Here is a 19292-nt window from a genome sequence, read left to right on the forward strand (position 1 = left end):
ATACAATTCCTAAAAGGAAATAATAACCAAATCTAACCTAAGATTTAGACAATCGCACTCAAAAAAGAAATTTATAACAATGTTTTTTTTGTTATTTGTTATACAATATACTCAAATATGATTCTAATTTCTCAATTATAACTCCCTTAAATATCTTATAAATAATAATAAAAAAAGGAGAATTATAGAAATATATTACCTAGAAGTGGACAGGAAATACTCTTGATCTTGGTACAGATGAAGCTGTAAATTTCGGAATTTTGATTCCGAAATTGGGTTGAAATTCATTTCTTAAAATTTCTTGAATTGAAAGTGAAAACATGTATTTTTGGTCCGATTCAACGAAAATCAGGTTACCCAATCAGTTGAATTTATAGGTCAAAACAAGAAAAAGCCTCCTAATGAATAGCGTTCACTCATCAGAATGCGGGAAACATTTTCACACGTGCCACTGTAACTTAAAGTATATTATTGGATCGGTACATTGTATTTTCTTAATTTGCTTGCTTTTGAGTCATCGTCTCGATGTGGAGCGCGTTCGTACACCTATAAAAAGATTACAATTGCAAGACTCTTCTTTCCTGGAGAACTGGAAAAACAAAAACTAGGATAGTCTTCACCGGTCGTAAGGTGAGGTGTTTTTCAACTTTCAGTGCTCCTATTTCCATTTTTCCAAGTTTCAAGGAGTTTTCTTGGGGTTTGCAACGAGATCTCTCGGCTTCTTTGATTCCTTAAGTTCCCTGAACTTGTTTTTGAGGGTTCATTACTATCCATCAAGCAGGCTTTTTGAGATTTGCGTTTCTTTTTAATTTATTCGATCAATTAATCTCTGGGAGATGTGAATGTTTAGTCAATATTGTTACCTCTGTAAATTTTGTTTAGTACTTTTGAGTCTTTGACATTTAATACATAGATGATCATATGCATACAAATCTGATCCACGTTTTGCACTTCTTGTTCTTCACCTCTCTGCAATCTTGTTTTTGTTTTGAAGTTTCTAGAAAAGATAATATTTATGATCATATTATAGCCTAAATATCAGCTTTCCATGAAATCTTTGTTCTTTGTTCAAGTTTTATTCATGCCTTCGTACATAACTAAGATTTTACTATTTTGTTCAGTTGAATCAAACGCTGCTGCTAACTAATATCCACCCCAAGGAAAGAAACCAGGTGCATAATGGACATGATCTCATCAGCAGAATGGGTATCTGATTTTGTATTTCTCATTTCTAATTACAATTTATTGTATACTCCTTTCCCATCTCTTAACACGAAGAGAATTCAAGAAAGCAATGGGAAATCTGAAAAAATGGATGCAAAAGAGTAAAATATTAATCTTGACAAGTTCAAATTTTTGGTTCTCTAGTAATGTTTTGATTTATATTATAGGAAATGGAAGATCCCACTTTTATCAATCAATACGAAATGAACTCTCTGGACTACTCATTTGATGAGCTCGTATTCTTGTCTCTCTCATCTGAGAGCTACTCATCCAACCCAAATTTCACCTCGAAAGCCGCAGCTGCTACACACAACTTCAGCAAAGCATTCATTGAAAATCCCCATCAGACCGGCACTCAGGAAAGGCCAGCAAAACAGCCTAAGAACACTACTAGTTGGAAATCTTGCTCCGCTGACCACATAATTGCTGCCAAAGCTTCTTCTTCTTCCTCGTCACACCTAATTTCGTTTGAGAACTCCGACTCTTCACCTCCAACTACTTCTCAGCAGTACTATGGTCTAGATTGCACAGTTATCAAGCCAAAGAATGAGGTGGAATATTCTAATGGAAAAGTGAACCTTTCAGCTTTGGTTTCCCAAGGTTCCTATGACACCCAAACTTGTTCACCCAATCATGGACAAGGGATCAAGAGGGCAGCTACGGTGACTAGAAGTCCTTTATATGCTCAAGATCATGTTCTTGCTGAGAGAAAGCGCCGAGAAAAGCTCAGCCAGCGGTTCATTGCTCTATCTGCCTTACTTCCAGGACTAAAGAAGGTACTAGCTAATCAGTTAACTTTTTTGTTGGTACTTCTAATTTGTTCACTGTTAGACAGTATGTTATGTTTGTAAAGTTATGATCTAATGTGGGGTATTGTTGGAACTTGTGTTATGTGAGACTGCCAATCCCACATTGCCCATACACCTTTTACACTAATTCTTTATAAGTGAGTTCACTCACTTGTAGTTTGAATTGAATTGGGCTAAAACCATGGACCTTGGGCCTTAGACTTGGAGAGTTTGGGTGTATATATTAAATGTCAAAGATGAGCCTTGGGCCTTGGGGCTCGGATGGACGAAAAACACAATTTACGTTTTTGATTTTTTGGATTCAGTTTTTTCCGAAAGGATGGGCTCGGATGGACGAAAAACACAATTTACGTTTTTGATTTTTTGGATTTAGTTTTTTCCGAAAGGATAAAACTGATTGAACAGTTACGTTCAGTTTTTAAATTGATTGAACAGTTGCATTCAGTTTTCTTTTTAACAAAAACTGATAAGCATGAACGGTTGGATAAGTTCAAATTATGCCATTATATATATGGCAATAAAATCAGAAACTATAATCAATTTTCATATTCATTCCTCCATATTTCGCTGAGAACCACACAACCAATTCGTCAAGAATCCAAGTTCGAGTGCAAGAACTTGGATTAGATAGTTGTATCCTGCAAGATAGACGTTCATTGAACTGCTGCACTGGAGTAGGGACGAATTTCTGTCTTAGGAGATTGCTTCTGCAAGCCTCTATCTTCAAGAAACAAGTCAGTGATTTGTGATTTTATATATAATCTCATTACATGTTTATGTTTTAATATATTGTATTTGTCGTTGAGTTTTTTATATTTGAAATAAAACTGTGCAAATTGTTCTACAATATACACTTGACATTTGATTGGTTATAACACCTTTTTCACACTATCATAATTTAAACTGTTAATGATCTAGATTTTATGGAAGAGTTTGTCTAATCAATGACCCAAATTAATAATCTGGCAGTCGTGTTGTCTGCTAAGAGAACACTTCCGTAGTTTACTTTGGTTATAATGCCATTAAAGATTCTAATTTACCCTTTTTCACAAAATTACAGATGGACAAGGCTTCGGTCCTCGGAGATGCGATCAAGTACGTGAATCATCTTCAAGAACGTACGAAGGTGCTGGAGGACCAAGCAGCCAAGAAAACTGGGGAAGCAGTGGTTTTTGTGAAGAGGATGCAGTACTCAGCGGATGATGATATATCTTCATCCGACGAGAACTCCGAAAGCTGCTCTGACCAGCCACTGCCAGAAATTGAAGCAAGAGTTTCGGACAAGGAGGTTCTCATACGAATCCACTGCGAGAAAACCAAGGGATGTTTGACAAGCATATTAAGTGAAATAGAAAAGCTTGGTCTCACCATAGTTCACAGCTGTGCCTTGCCCTTTGGCAATTCAATTCTTGATATCACTGTAGTTGCTCAGGTACCGATCCTTGGTTAGGTCAATTTAGTACTTAAACCTGACATTTTTTTTACCCTTAACTAATAAGACTCTATTTCTTAATTACAGATGGATGTTGAATTCAGCATGACAGGGAAACATCTGGTAAAAAACCTAAGACATGCTTTGTTCAAGTTGGTGTGAACAGAAATTTGAAGTTTTGACGTTCGCTCGGTGTCCTAGAGTTGGAGCTAGATAAATAGGAATAAACCTGACAGTTTCATTTTTTTCATTTTTTTTTATTTATTTATTTTTATTCAAGACCTTTGGAGGAAACACCAGCCATTGTACTCATGCTGCGAGCAAGGCTTTATTTTGCAGGAGGGTTTTTTCCTTTGTGATTTTTGCGTGGTTGACCGGCCGTTAACCACGTTCGATTATATATGAAAACCTAGCTGCAGTTTTTTGTTGTTGTTGTTGTGAAGCGCTTTTGTGTGAACTTCCTTAGCAATCTCTTTGCTATCTTCTTGGCAATTGATTCTTTTTTATTTTGATTTTTTTTTTGTTTGATCATATATTACTAGTTACATGCTCACATATGTAATTATATTTGTCTATTATTTGTTATAAAATATTTATATTACTGTTTTTAGGAACCAAACTGAGAGTGAAAGTAGAGGAGGGAGTGGGGGTTGAAGTGGGAGACGTGGATTGATTTTTTTATTTTTTTATTTTTTTTCAATTGTTTTTATTAGTTGTTTGATATATTTATTCATACTGAGAGCATTTTCACCCATGTTAAATTGACATGGCTAGATCTCAAATCCAACCTAAAACACACCATCAATTTTTGGGTCGCCAAGGCTCACCAATCATGGCTGGCGCTATGTCAATTTTGAGTCCGAGCCCAAATCCATGACCCTATTGTCAGTGTATCCAATTCTTTTTTTTTTTTTTTTTTTTTGTGTGCTACAAAAACTGACGCTTGGGCTAGCCACAATGGTCGGCTGGGCTTCTAACCACTACTTCAACACTCACTATAACCACGTGGCCAAATCTCGGACATCCATTTCCAATTTTCAGTTTAATCCAACTATTATACTGTTCTTCGTAATAATAACTGTTTAATCCAGAAAATATAAGAAAAAATAGAAAAACCAAATAAAAAAATATTCCAAAAGTTACTTGCAGATTTTATACAAATACTAAATCTTTTTTTCTCTTCCCACACCAAATTTTGTACAATCTTTTATTTTCTACATTCTTATTTCATTGTCTACATTCCTATTTTGTTTGTGCTTACAAAAATGGCATCTCCCATTGAAGGTGTAGCTGAAGCCGGAACCGCATGGTCGACCGCTGAATATGTTTTTTTGTGTGAGCATTGGAAAGTCGTTACCCATTGTCCAATTACGGGCAATGAGCATGCAGAGGTGTGCTAATATGTGGAAGCAAATTCATGAAGGTTATGTCGGTCGGTATGGCACTAGTCCTAGGGAAGGCGCATTTATTGGTTGGGTGAAAGTTGAGTTTTTCGTTCGGCAAATGGAGAGATGCTCAGGCAAAAGTTTTGAGTTTTACGTTAGGCAAATGTCATCGGCTAGGCAAATGGACACGTGGCATATCATTGTCACTTATTCTAAAAAATAATTACTAAATAATTGAATAAAAATAAATAAATCTTTGTGAATAGTAATAGTTATGTAAGTTACTATTCACAATGGGTGAAGAATGAATAGTAACAACCATGGTACGTAGTTTACTATTTAAGTGAATAGTAACTACCATAAGTCTACTTCTAGATCTAAATCTATCAAAGCTAGTGGGAATGCAATTAGGGCCATTTTAGATTGCTGCATTTTTTTTAAAGATTGATTCGATTGTTCTTTAAGAATAATCAACTATTAAATACAACATTTGAGTGTTTGATAAACTGTATTTTTAAAAGTGTTGTGAATATGAAAAACAGTGTAAAGGTATTCGGTGAATTTAATATAAAAATGATATAATTGTTTATAATGACAAGAATGGACATGGTAGTGGGAGTGGTGAAGACGACATTGATGGCGAGGGTGGTGGTTGTGATGGTAGCAACAATGGTGGAAGTATGATGGTGGTGACAATAGTGGGATGTGGTGGTTGGGGTGCAAACATAATAATCATGGTAGGGGGGATGGTAGAGGAGGTGGTGGCAGTTCTGGTTATAGTGGTGGTGGTGGTGGTGGTGGTGGTGATGGCAACAACGATGGTGATAGCGGTAGTGACGATTGTGGTGGTAGTGGTGACCTCAATGGTGGTGGTGTAAGGTTAGTGTTTACAGTGGTAGCTAGTGGGGATCACTTTGTTTTTCAAGGGACAAAGGTTGTGTAAAATGAAAAATAGTGGTAGCTGGAGGCTATTGCTTTTACAACATGCAGGATATTTTACTTTTACTAAACATTTTTTTATTGTTTGACTTTAAAGTGAAGCAGTTTTTGGTAAAAAAAAGAGGGGGGGGGTACCTTAGTTAACTTATTTTCTAAAATTGAATTATTTGTGAAGGGTTATAATTGTTATTTAATGGGTTTTTGGTTTACAAACTGTGTTTTATTAATAATATAATTATTTATAATGACAAGAATAGACATAGTAGTTTGAATGGTGGAGACGATACCTATGGCCAGGGCGGTGGTGTTGATACTAGCAACAAGTTGGAAGTATGATGGTGGTGACAATAATGGAGGGTTGTGGTTGGCGTCCAAATGTAATAATAGTGGTAGAGGCGGGGGTGGCAGTTCTGGTTGTGGTGGCAGTTCTGGCAATTATGGTTATACTGGTGGTGGTGGTGGTAGTGGTAGTGACGATTGTGATTGTAGTGGAGGTAGTGGTGGTAATGGTGGTGGTAGTGTAAGGTTAGTGTTTGTAGTGGTAGATGGTTGGGCTCACTTTGTTTTTCAAGGGATAAAATGTGTGTAAAATGAACAATAATGTCATTTAAAAAAAAAAGTAATGATGGTATTACAAAAATTGAAAATATTTATTAAAAGCTCAACTTTGCTTTTTATAAAAAAAGCTTTAAAAAGCAATATGTAGGTTGCTCTTAAAAATTGCTGTCTGGAGCAGCCCTTATTCTTAAAATATGCAGGATATTTTATTTTTAATAAATACTTTTTTATTGTTAAACTTTAAAGTAGAGCATTTTTTTGATTAAAAAACAGGTCCTTAGTTAACTTACTTTTTAAAATTCAATTATCTGTGAAGGGTTATAATTGTGATTTAATGAGTTTTTGGTTGACAAAGAATATCTTTTTAACAATACTATAAATTTCTTCATGTAAAATTCATTCTCACTTTTAATAATTTATTGCAATACTGACAACAAGTTGAATTTCAGACCAAAAAAGTATAATTAAAGACAAAAAAATTGGATTGTACTTTTAGGGTGCGTTTGTTTGGGCGGATTAGGGGAGACTGGACTAGACTAGACTAATTGCTAGTGTAGTCCCATGTTTGTTCTGGACAAGGATTAGGTTTAATGAGCTTAGGTAGGACTCGCTCGGATTATACACTTCGTTAGAAGGTATTAGCGAAGCCCACCAAAAACGAAGGTCTTAGCTAATCCCGTCTCTCCTCTCTCCTTCAGACCTTCCCGCATCAGTCGCTGCTGTAGCAGCCACTCTCTCGTCGTCTTCTTCTGCTTTGCACCTTCGCCAACTCCTCTCTCCTTCCTCGTCGCACCGCCTCATAGCCGTGAAGCGTGTAGATGATCAACGACGGACCTGCATCACCCACGAGTTTGATGATTTCTGTCGCGTCTCCAGATCGGAGTTCCAAAAGTAGATGGAAAAGAAATACACAGAGGGAGTCAAGAGTGTGAAATTTGGGTCCCGCTTTCTTAATTTTGAATTTTGAATTGGGTTTTCTGCCTCCCTTTTTCTACATAATATTGGTTTCTCAAGTACTGTTTGATTTCTTGCTTTTCATTTGATGGGTTAATCGATTAGAATTCTGGATTTGTTTGCTGGATTCGTTTCTTTGATTTGGGTTTTTTTTTTTCCCTCTCTTTTTGGTGAATGATTTGGGTTAGTGTTCATTTGCTAGATCTGTTTCCGAGTTCATAGATTTTGATGCTTTTGATGTTGTATTGAATCTTAATTTGTTGATTAATAGCTTAAAGTTACCAACTTTATTTCTGGAATTGGTTGATTCTTAAGTTATACTAAGTTAAGTTTCTTCTGGATTTGGAACTTTTTTTAGTAGAATGAATTCATGGATTTTGATGATCATATGCAAATAAGCTGCATAATGTTTAAAGGGTTTATATCTGTTGTCTCATTATCCTGTTTTCTAGTCCGGTACTGCACCAAACGCTTCACTAAGCTAGTTCAGTTTAGTCTAGTCTAAACCAATCCAGCTTAGTCCTTGAAGCTAATCCAATTCGAGACAGTTCAGTGCAACAAACGCACCCTTAGTTTTCATCTTGGACAACTTCATATAATAGTGGGATACCACAGTCAACGAAATGGGGTGGTGACCAAAATATGAACTCGCTCGAATTTCATCATAGTCCACTTTACGTTTAATTCAATTAGCACATTATGCTTTTGAAGTTGAACAAACCATTCAATTTTTTTCAACGAATTATTTTCAACGAAATCTGCGATTTTTTCACTACAACGCAGAGAGAAAAGAGGAAATACAGGCAAGGCAATCCAACTATTCTATCAACTTGGATTCGCCATGCTTTATATGAGTAGATGCTTCCTCTAGATTAATTCTCAACTGAGGTCGTATATGTATTTTTGTTGAATGGAATGCGAGAAATTTAATTATAATGATGAGTAAAACTACATGCAGTGGTCAGATGAATGGACAACTTGAAAACCAACAAATTCAGGTTCATGATCAATTATTGTTTAGGTAGGGGACAACATTAGTCCCACCAAGGTTTATGTGATCTGCCCAGTTTGTAGGCTTCTGGAGACATTCTTGATGTTTTTAGGTTCAAACCTCTTAGATTTATTAAAATGCAAAGGGCTATTAAAATTTTTGATTGTTTAGATTAATTAATAATGTTGCTGTCTTATTAATTAGAATATCATGTATTCTAACTTGGTAGACACTGTTTGGTGGGACGGATCAGATGTGAATACTACTCTTTCAAATGTTTCAGCAAAATAATTAACACTCAGGGCCGGGGAGCCAATTTCTAATTAAAACTCTCTTCCATATTCTCTCATATCCATCTTCCTTCAACAATCCCAACCACCAATACTACTTGGCGTCCAGATTCACCCGTCATGATTGCCACGAGATCAGCCTCTTCCAGCAAAAGGGCATCACCTTGACTGATCTGAGGCTTTCGAACCTTGCTTGAGCAAGGGTCAACATCAAGCTTGTATTTGTCATGTCACGTCCCTCTGAGAGGCTTCTGATATTTGATTTGATGCCTTGAATATCACCAGCAACCAAGCTTTTAATTTCTTGATGATGCAAGAAAGCTTACGAAGGGATTGCATGGAATCCGTGCCTGTGAACATGTGAATGAGAGAGCCTGAATTTGTCAAGCGCATCTTCAATCTCATAAGCCACGTCTCTGACTTGTTTAACCCACACTTTGAGTTGAGGGTCTTCGTCTTCCTCTGTGTCAGCAACCCTTAAGAAGGCTTTAATGCGCTCCAACTCGTCGATGATATCCTCGATTTGTGCTCGGACCCCTGAGAATAGTCTCTCCTCCTGTTCGATCAAGGAGGTGAGACTGTTGAGCAAGAAGGTGACAACATTTTCTGCCATTTCTTTGGCTTTGAAACTTTTCTTTTGAAACTGAAAAGATGAAGAATGATGAGTGGTAGCTGGGAAGAGAAGGGTTTTGTGTGGAAGTCTTAAAATATATTGATATTGTTTTACGTGAATTGTGCTTCCTTTTTATAGGTTAAATGGTGGTACAAGAGAAATGGTCAAAGTTTCTTTCAAACATTTGTTCATCCCATTACTCTGCAGCTTCCCAATTTTTTGGTTTTATCTAAGTAAACTACCAGGCAATTCATTGCCTTAAGATACTTTGACAAATTTTTGTAACACAATAACTAAATGATTATGGTCCAGGGATATTTCTCTTCAATACTAAGAGGTCTTTTAGGCAAGTTCGATATCTACTTTCTCTTTTTTTTTTTTTTTTTTTTTTTATCAAACGATATTATCTACACTAAGGGGGTGGGAGAGTGGGCTAAACATCACAAGGGTCTAGAAATAACGCAATTCAAATTCGTCTTTGGTAAGAATCGAACTTAAGATATCTAAGTTATTTAACTTAGCCAAATTGTCAACCCTATAAAATATCGTTGTAACCGAATAAATTTATCTATTTATTTTTGTTTTTAATAAGAAATGAATAAAAGATGGCAGATAAACAAAGTTGAGTTGCGTGGTCCGATGAAACACCGTGTTGCCTCATATTATAGGATCTGGAAGGAATCATTCGGCCGGTATAAATTTCCTAGCAATGTTCCAATTACCTCACCTGTCTTTTTCTCACTCGGTATGCCACAAACACGTTTGCAGTCAACTACACAAACTCACAAGACGTTTCGGGTCACCGGTTCCAACAATACCGTGTTACGCCATCTCCAACCGAATGGTTTACAAGCTAGAGGGCCAAAAATAACTCGAAAATCATCTTCAACTAAGGGCTAGACCAAATGGCTTGTGGGCTCCACAGGACAAAAAAGGGGCCAAAGGGCCAATCGGCTGGCCCAACCCAGCCAGCCAGCCAGCCGGCCCCGGGCTTGGCCATACATTCAAATGCAACGGCTAATTGATGTCAGCGTGATGCCAGTTACCGTTGGATTTGAATTTTTTTTTTTTGGGCCATTTTTTTTTTTAATTTTAAAATATTCTCATCTTTTCCTATAAATACCCAAGTCATTCCTACATCATTTATCACATAATTTTCACCATTCCTACACCATTTCAATTCTCATATTTTCATATCTCTTCCAATAATATTTCCTTCAATTTTTTCATATGCAATGAAATGTAGGACTTGGACTCGAAAAGAAGATGAAGCTCTTTGCAGGGCTTATAGATGGGTCTTAGAAGATAGTGTGAAAGGGAGTTCTCAAACAAGTGGAATTTGGACTCGTGTGTCCAAAAAATACTATGAGTTCTACAAAGGCATCACCACTCCACCGAATACCCAAAACTACGAGAGGTTGTTCTTCAAAATGGAAGAAACATCTTCATCCAAGTTTGAATAAATGACATTAAGCAATGTTAGCAACCGCAAGTAGACATGAAAACGGCACCAATTACTACAACGAAATAAGTGTTTTCATAATTTATTTTAAACATTTAATTATATTACATTTAATTTCATAAATGAATTTACTTTAATTTTTGTGATTATATTTGATTATATTACATTTAATTTCATAAATTAATTTTCTTTAATTTTTGTAATTATATTTTCTAGGTAGGTCAATATTGGTTATGATATCCACAAGTAAAATGTTTCAGAACACTTTCCATGTGAAGCTCTCAGTTATAACGTAAAATGCTACAAGTTTTAAGGTAATATGAAAATCCGAAGTAAATAATCATTGAGAATCCATGTAATACAATCGAGGGGGAAAACAAAACAAAAAAAGGACAACAAAATTTGCGTAAATTACATAGGGATAGAATGCGGGAACAATGATATATGAATGCACGTTCCTAACCCAAGCAGCGGTCAGCCGTTGTGTTCTATCGTTCTATGTTGGTGCAGCCAGGACTACTTCCCACAGCCAACTTTGGGTGTTTTACTGCTCGAGTAACAAATGTTTTCATAAATGCAATAAGAACTAATCTTCATCGTCAGAGTTGAAGGTGATTTTTTGAGACTTTGGAGCATCGGCAGGAATCTCTTTGAAGTGAGCCCCGTAAAGTTTGGACTCCTGTATTTCAATACCCAAATAAGAAGAAGGATTGTTAAAATGCCACTCATGCAAGCAGATCAAAGAACACGGAACACGAATGCGAATTATTCAGCAACCAGCAGGAAAAGCTAAATATGAGATAAGATGAAAGAGAACCAAATGCGTGCCTTTTTCTTAACATGGGTGCCAAATTTCAACAAGGCTTCTGGCACATTTTGCTTGGCTTCTCTGAGAACATTGACCAGCTCCCCCGCAAGTCCCTGGAATAGTACTCAATATATAGTAGTTTGACGTAGAATTCTTCTCAAAAAATAATTCTCAAAATCTTGTAGAATATTGATTTAACACATATAGTGTTACCTTGTTGTGATGTGTGAAAAAAGTATGAGCAACGCCCTTCTTTCCAGCCCGCCCAGTCCGCCCAATTCGGTGGACATAATCCTCAGTAGTGAGGGGAAAACTATAGTTGATCACTACTTCAACGTCTGGAATATCCAATCCACGAGCAGCCACATCAGTAGCTATCTGAAAATATGTTTCAGATAAAATGCAACATATTATAACCAGTTTCCAGACATAGCTACAAGAAGTTAAAATATTTCTTCATACAGATAGGGTCTTTCAGATAGAAGCAAGCATATGCTAACCACAAATTCCCTGTCAAAAAGTTCGTAGAGATTTCAATAAATAGTTACCCCTATACAAAAACATTTTAAACCAGCTGGAAGGAAACTATAAAACAGTTGGGAGGAATGTAAAAATGTACCGAGACTTCCACGATATACAAGAATGTTGTTTTGGTAAATACGAGTACCTACCTTGTCCAAGATACTTGTGGGTCCTTTTTGTCATCATTATTGTCTTTCAAGTTTCAAGTTCCATTCTAGTAAACCTTAATTCTTTCACTTTTCCTTAATACTGATTTTTGTAACCAAGTTAAAAAAGTTCGGATACAAATTAAGAGATCCCTCCTAAACAGGGTAGGAAAGAAAATGGTGCCTCTCATCATGTGGCACTAACTCCCAATGTAATCTTACGAGCTAAAATGTCCATCCAATTCTTAGATAAAAAGGGGAGGGCAAAGCAGAATAAGACGTAGTGTCAACGGTCAAGTTTATTAGTATTTTGATAAACACTGTATTTAGATAAAACATATCACTTCTATCGAACAACATACCATCAAGGGGCAGCTTCCCTTCTTGAATAGAGAGAGTGCCTTCGTACGCTCACTTTGTGCCTTATCACCATGTATAGAAACAGCCTTCCAACCCCTAAAAATAAGAAATACATAGACCATCAGTAGCTTTCCTCAAAAATCTTCGGCAGCAATCCAAATATGGATCAAGAACTTTACCCTTTGTGCAGCATATTCTCAAGGTGAGGGGCTTCCGCTTTGTACAAGACAAAAATCAAAATTCTGTTCCTGTTCCACAGTATAACATCGGTAGTAGATGATATCAAATTACATCATCAAGGAAAGTAACGAAGTATTGAAGGAGCTCCATTGTCTGATCTAAAAATTGAACATGTACAGATGGTAAAACCAAGTGGGATTTGATCACACAAAATACACACAACACTAGTTCCAAAATAATCCACCAGGGATTGGCTAAGAGTCTAAGGCACAAGTTACAAATGAAATAATGGGACATAATGTGCCAAAACTTACTCTTGCGATTTGTGGTATTTTTCTAGCAATGCAACCAAGCGCCTACTACGTGAATGCTCATCCAAGACCTATGAACGTGATATGGAGGTCAATTGCAGTAAAGCATATATTGAATGAACAAAATAAACATTTATTCATCACATAGGTTTCACGTGTGTTGAGAACTTGTACCTCAACTATCTGCATAACATCATGGTTGGCAGCTAAATCCTCTGATCCAACAACTACCTGAAATAATGTGTTATTAGTTTTCCAAAAGGTGAAAACGAACTATTAAAGGTCACAATAATTAAGAATTCGCACCTTAACAGGATTAGGATCCATGAATTCCTGAGCTAATTGATGAACTGATGGAGGCCATGTAGCACTGAACATTACCATTTGCCGAGCTGCAGAGTCAATACATCTATATCATTATCACCAGACTGAAATTATCCTACAAAACTAATTGAACTAGTAGGAAAGATCCGAGAGTACTGAAATGTCAAGGTTCAAGTGGGACAGACCCTACCTAGCCCAAAAATTGGAGAAAACTTAGAGACTTCAACCTAATTAGCAGTCTAGAGTTTAATTGGCCACAAATTTTCCAATAAATTCATTTCAGAAATTCAAACTGCTCATGGTACTCCTTTTACGAGACATCTTTGGAGAGCAATCCAGGGGAAATAGATTACTTCTTATTTCATATTTAGGCAAGCATCACAAATTATCCTAAAGAATTCCCCAGTAGATTAATGTGGATATTTCCAGAGTCATGTACCAACCGGCACATAAAAAAGGCAACTTTGTAAGCTTCTAAAATAAGAGTTAGTGAAAAGAAATTCTGGGTTTCTTCTTGCGTGGAGGCACAGCAACCTTGGAGTGATTGCAAAATACCCTTGGTATGATGCTGAAGGCCAGTCTGATGCCGGAATTTTTCTAACTCTATTGGAGTGATTCCAATAACCATTGGTATGATGCCAAAGGCCAGAGTGAGTACACATCTTCTTCTATATTCCTATTGTCCTACATCAGTTTGGTGGGAGACCCGGTATATTTAGCAAGGCTGGGAACTTGGTGACTGACTGAAGATACTGCTACTTCAACATGTCAAACTCAATGTCGAGTCTTTAATTGCAACCAAGGGAGAATAATGGAGGAGCCAAGTTAAAATTCAATAAATTAGTCTTTCTACTTTTTATGTAATGAATGCAGTTTAGTCAGCAAATTCTGTGTTTGAGTCTCTCAATGTTACAATATTAATTATTTGGTGTCATAAATTTTTCTTTAGAATTCCTCAGTATATTAATGTAGATCTTTCCAGATTCATGTACCAACTGGCATATAAAAAGGGCTCACTTTGTAAGTTTTTAAAATAAAAGTCAGTGAAAAGAAGTTCTGGGTTACTGCTTGTGTGTGAGACACAGCAACCTTGGAGTGATTCCAAGGTACCTTCAGTGTGATGCTGGAATTTTTCTGATTTCTCTATTGGTGTGATTCCAGTATACCCTTGCTGTGATGCCTATGGCCAGAGTGAGTCTGAATCTTCTATATTCCTATCTATTTCTACTGTCCTACATCAATAGGTCTCATAACTGAATTACTTCCAGGCCCCTCATAATTAAAATCATTTTCAGTTAGATGATTTCTATTAGAAACAAAAAACAGTTGTCCAAAAGTCTAAGTCAAAATGATGTCTTTCCTCTCTCTATGGATAGGTATCCAATAGCACTAACCTGTGTATGTAAGTAGAGATGAGTGGTTATTTCTAATAAAGGGACGAAACAATTAGTAACATAAACTGGAAGAGCATATTTTTCCTCACACAGCTTCTCCATATGACAATGGAATCGAATAAACTATTTAAATTTTAAACAAATAATTAAAATGTTTTAGACTTAATTAAAGTACTTCCAAACAAACTAGAGTACTTGATGTCACTGGATAGATAAAGAGAGACCTACTAATCATACATTAGATAAAGAGAGACCTATTAATGCTACATCACATACCAGAGCATGTCTGGCCCAATATATAGCGAACTTCTGGTTCAAATCCCATGTCTAGCATTCGATCTGCTTCATCAAGGACCTATGAAAAATTTCTGTTAATCTCTATTTTCTGAGATCTTTAACACTGCTAAAACATTCCATGTATAAAAAGACAAGGGTAGTGCTATTCACACACCCCTTTTTACCTCCCACACACCCTTGTCAATTTTTTGTTCATTGATACTCTTCAATTCATTCGATCCGATGGCCAAAAATTGAGTGGGGTGTGTGAGAAGTAAAAATAAGTGTGCGGATAGCACCACCCAAAGAAAAATTCACATCCAAACTAAAGTAAAATAAGAAAATGAAACTTAATGATACTTCCCTTCAGGTAACAGATACTTACCATAAAAGATACTTCCTTCAGGCAACAATCCTTATTTTCAATGAGATCCTTCAGACGACCAGGAGTTCCAATGACAATGTCCTAAGAGCACAGAAAAGTATACAAAAACCAATTGTAAGAAGATACAAAATGACACACATAGAACCTCTAAAGAATACTTCCACCTGCACATGTACTGAATTAACTCAATCAGACCTTTGCCCAAACCAAAAGAACTAACTTTTCAAAATTTCCAAGTAAACCCAACTGATGTGGTATACCAGACTACCAGTAGCAATGACTGAAATTTTTAAGTTAAAACTATTTAGTCAGCAGGACTAACCCCAATTCTAGTTTAAATTATAAGCTCTTTCTCTTCTATAAGTAGGATACTACTATACTCAGGGCTACCAGGGTATTAATGCATATAATCTTTAATTGTAGACACACATTCAAAAAAATTTGTTTTAATAAGATCTTTGAATAAGCTTTTCAAATGAGAACTTGTTTCTCACTTGTTACAACAACAACAACAACAACAAAGCCTTTTCCCACTAAGTGGGGTCGGCTATATGAATCCTAGAATGCCATTGCGCTCGGTTCTGTGTCACGTCTTCTGTTAGATCCAAGTACTCAGTCTTTTCTTAGAGCCTCTTCCAAAGTGCTTCTAGGTCTTCCTCTACCTCTTTGGCCGTGAACCTCTGTCTCATAATCGCATCTTCTAACCGGAGTGTTAGTAGGCCTTCATTTCACATGTCCAAACCACTGTAACCGATTTTCTCTCATATTTCCTTCAATTTCGGCTACTCCTACTTTACCTCGGATATCCTCATTCCTAATCTTATCCTTTCTTGTGTGCCCACACATCGAACGAAGCATTCTCATCTCTGCTACACCCATTTTATGTATGTGTTGATGCTTCACAACCCAACATTCCATGCCATAAAGCATTGCCGTCCTATAAAATTTTCCCTTGAGCTGCAGTGGCATACGACGGTCACACAAAACGCCGGATGCACTCATCCATCTAGCTTGGTTCTCACTTGTTAGATCATACCTAAACAGATAAGATGCTCTAAGTTGCATGTCATCCACTGTGTTTGTGAAATTTATAACAACTATCCAATCTTTTTTTTATGTAGATTTCACCAAACCCATCCTGTCATTTCCCTGAAAAATGATGTTTGTCGATATTACCATCTACATTTTGGTATTTTGAACCTCACAATACTTCCGTTAACATTAATATTCAATACCTTGGTTGTTATATGACCAGTAAAACAAAAGAATACAAAAGAGGAAACTGTTTTGTGCGCATCAAGTACAGGGCAAGCTTTGCATTAGAGAACCCTCCATGATTTGGCTACAATTGACTATGTGCAAAGCTTTCAAAAAGGACAAAGAATCCATACATCATTAGGTGAAATTTATTTGGTTTAAGTGTATTCAAAACGAGGACAAAGTTCGAAATAAAGAATTTAATCCAGACATCATCGTATTTCCAAGTCACAGCGTTACTGATCCAGTTTAAAACATGAAGTTAATTTTGATTAGCCAATTGTAGACCAGTGTAAAGTATGAGGGGATGAAGTATAAATTTGAATTTGTGCCACATTAAATAAGAAAGAATTAAGTATCTTACAACACCAGACTTCAACATAGATATTTGGGGTCCTTTGGATGCTCCTCCGAACAAACAAACTGATACCACACCACAAGGTTTCCCAGCCTCGAACAAAACCTCTGAAATCTGCCACCAGAAGATAAAGCAAATGGTTGGTCAGCTTTTCAATAAATAACCTTGAATTTCTCCTATGAACATATCACATGCCCAAGCAGCAGGTGAAAAAGGAATGTAAGCAAGAACAACAAATTATCAGTACGACCAAATACAAAAAGGAAACCAAGTCCACAAACTTGTTTCACTCTACTATTTGTTGGACATACTTCTTACATGAAAAGTTTGTGGCTTTTAAGTGTTTGGCACAGAAGGATATGATACTTGCTGACCCATTGTTGAATCTCCTTGAATGCTTAAAAAGAATTCCCCTTTCTTCTTACATCAGAACCAATGGAACTCTTGTTCTATCCTAATAAAAACATTTCCCCCACCCCTCCCTTACCACTGTGGACTAACCCAAAGATATTCGCCTACATTGAAAGAGCGCAGAATTTGTACACATGACTACCAATTTCACAATTTGTGCAACTATGTCGTTCTTTTTCAACCTTAACAGGCAACAATCCAAAAGAGGGTTATCATCTTCTATCAACTTTCTGGCAAGTAAAGGTACTATTTGCAGCAACTCTGTTCAAAACTCATTTATGGACTATTATAGTGAAATGCATGACCACATACCCAAAAAAATAAAGTAAAAAAAAATCAATTTTCTCAACTCCCCGTGTATGTGAGTGATTCCTCATTACACATTTTCTGATGAATATCTAATTCACGTAACAAAATCCTTGAGACAATTGAGCGACTGATAGTATTTTGTCACATAATAATCAATCTTTTTCATTGAATTTAGACCAAAAAGATATTCTTAATTTTACTGATTCTAACTTTCTAGATTTTCTTGAGGTCAAGGGTAATTCCATAATAGCTAATCAGCATCAGATTAAAAGACCTGCGACTAGCCACCCACCGCCGTATACCTACCACACAGTCATCCATCGTTGGACTTATCTAAGGGTACTATAGCAATAAATTATTCATTATTCGACACCTTTCGTCTTCCTCTGAACTTGCATTCTAGGAGGACAGAAATTGACAGGGGGAAACACAATTACTCTTAAACCCATTCTTTGAAGCCGGAACCCTATGCTACAAGAGGCAATATTGAATCAGAGACACATAATGCCACCTCAGAGAGAAAATCTAATATGCAGAACACAATTTCAATTTCTTAATCGATACAGAAAACTTAAAAATATTATCCAACACTAGTTAGAATATGCATCTTGGGTCAGTAAGTACATACTTGTTGAGCTAGCTCCCTTGTAGGTGCAAGTGCAAGGCAAAGAGGAGTTCGTCCCCTCGAAAACTTACCCTTCCTCTTGTTCAAAACCTGCATAATAGCGGGTATTCCAAAAGCCAAAGTCTTGCCTACAAAACACAACACAATCAGCTTAACTGGACAAAAAGAGCTCACAACACAAACCAAACTTCAAATCCTAAAATCCAATCCACACTAGTACCTGACCCGGTTTTTGCAATCCCAATAAAATCGCGACCGTCCAATAAGAACGGCCAGGCCCGGGATTGAATCGGAGATGGACTGTTGAAATTCTGACAGCATTGTAAAACCTCACTAGGAAGCTTCGATTCTGCAAAGGAAGTCAGTGGCTTGTATTTGGCTTCCTTCGAATCCTTCCCACTAACCACCACAGCCGCGTCTCCAGATTCACCTTCGTCGGCATGGCCATTTTCCTGTGGCTCCTGATTATTTTCGGGTTCTTCCTCCTTGTCTTTGGATTTCTTGTGCTTCTTCTTCTTCTTCTTCTTTTTGACAATAGAATCTGAGTCTTCTTCCTGAGGAGCAATGTCTTCGAGCTTTCTCTTGGGGTTGGGGCTGGGATGGGCTTCTTCTTCGTCTTTGTTTTTCTGCTTCTTCTTCTTCCTCTCGGCTTTGGTTTCGTGGAGAGGTTGGGTCTGTTGCAGTTCTGCCTCGCCGACGGAGGCGGAGGATTCTTTGAGTTTGCGACCCATTGTCGAAGCTCAACTCGGGTGATAACGGCGGAGGAAAAACCAGCAGAGGCCGACGACGGGGTTTATTCTAGGGTTTTCAACTTTTCAGAAGGGAAGGGGTTTATTCTAGGGTTTTGACGTTTGACCATATTATGTAGTACTGTCCACGTGCACGAAATTGATGACGTGACGAGGGTGGTTTTGTCATTTTACCTAAGTAGCCAACTAACCACCAATAGGAACATGCCACATGCACGTT

The 19292-nt window shown here is 36.9% G+C and overlaps 2 protein-coding genes across 2 annotated transcripts; one reads left to right on the plus strand and one right to left on the minus strand.

Annotated features, from left to right (window-relative positions):
* The first annotated feature begins 513 nt into the window (after nucleotides 1-513).
* Nucleotides 514-3977, plus strand: LOC137732552 (transcription factor bHLH18-like). Its single transcript, XM_088687332.1, has 5 exons — nucleotides 514-630; nucleotides 1122-1206; nucleotides 1392-2000; nucleotides 3094-3465; nucleotides 3553-3977. The coding sequence occupies exons 2-5, from the start codon at nucleotides 1180-1182 to the stop codon at nucleotides 3625-3627; spliced, it is 1083 nt and encodes a 360-aa protein (XP_088543458.1). The 5' UTR covers nucleotides 514-630; nucleotides 1122-1179; the 3' UTR covers nucleotides 3628-3977.
* Nucleotides 3978-10972: 6995 nt separating this feature from the next.
* Nucleotides 10973-19180, minus strand: STRS1 (DEA(D/H)-box RNA helicase family protein). Its single transcript, XM_068471824.2, has 13 exons — nucleotides 18544-19180; nucleotides 18327-18451; nucleotides 16985-17092; nucleotides 15364-15444; nucleotides 14979-15057; nucleotides 13291-13376; nucleotides 13159-13215; nucleotides 12988-13055; nucleotides 12673-12741; nucleotides 12496-12589; nucleotides 11679-11843; nucleotides 11486-11578; nucleotides 10973-11336 (listed from the first exon to the last, which is right to left on the minus strand). Exons 1-13 carry the CDS (start codon nucleotides 19052-19054, stop codon nucleotides 11244-11246), a joined length of 1629 nt encoding a protein of 542 aa, XP_068327925.2. The 5' UTR covers nucleotides 19055-19180; the 3' UTR covers nucleotides 10973-11243.
* Nucleotides 19181-19292: the final 112 nt, after the last annotated feature.

This window comes from Pyrus communis, chromosome 16, assembly GCF_041283825.1.
Source record: "Pyrus communis isolate YQ-2024b chromosome 16, ASM4128382v1, whole genome shotgun sequence".
NCBI lineage: Eukaryota > Viridiplantae > Streptophyta > Magnoliopsida > Rosales > Rosaceae > Pyrus > Pyrus communis.

Coding starts and splice junctions, on each gene's coding strand:
- LOC137732552 (XM_088687332.1), top strand. CDS start 1,180: ATGGACATGATCTCATCAGCAGAATGG. Junction 2,001..3,093: donor TACTTCCAGGACTAAAGAAG/GTACTAGCTAAT, acceptor ACAAAATTACAG/ATGGACAAGGCTTCGGTCCT. Junction 3,466..3,552: donor ATATCACTGTAGTTGCTCAG/GTACCGATCCTT, acceptor TCTTAATTACAG/ATGGATGTTGAATTCAGCAT.
- STRS1 (XM_068471824.2), bottom strand. CDS start 19,054: ATGGGTCGCAAACTCAAAGAATCCTCCGCCTCCGTCGGCGAGGCAGAA. Junction 15,445..16,984: donor CTATGTTGAAGTCTGGTGTT/GTAAGATACTTA, acceptor CTGTGCTCTTAG/GACATTGTCATTGGAACTCC. Junction 12,590..12,672: donor GAGAATATGCTGCACAAAGG/GTAAAGTTCTTG, acceptor TCTTATTTTTAG/GGGTTGGAAGGCTGTTTCTA.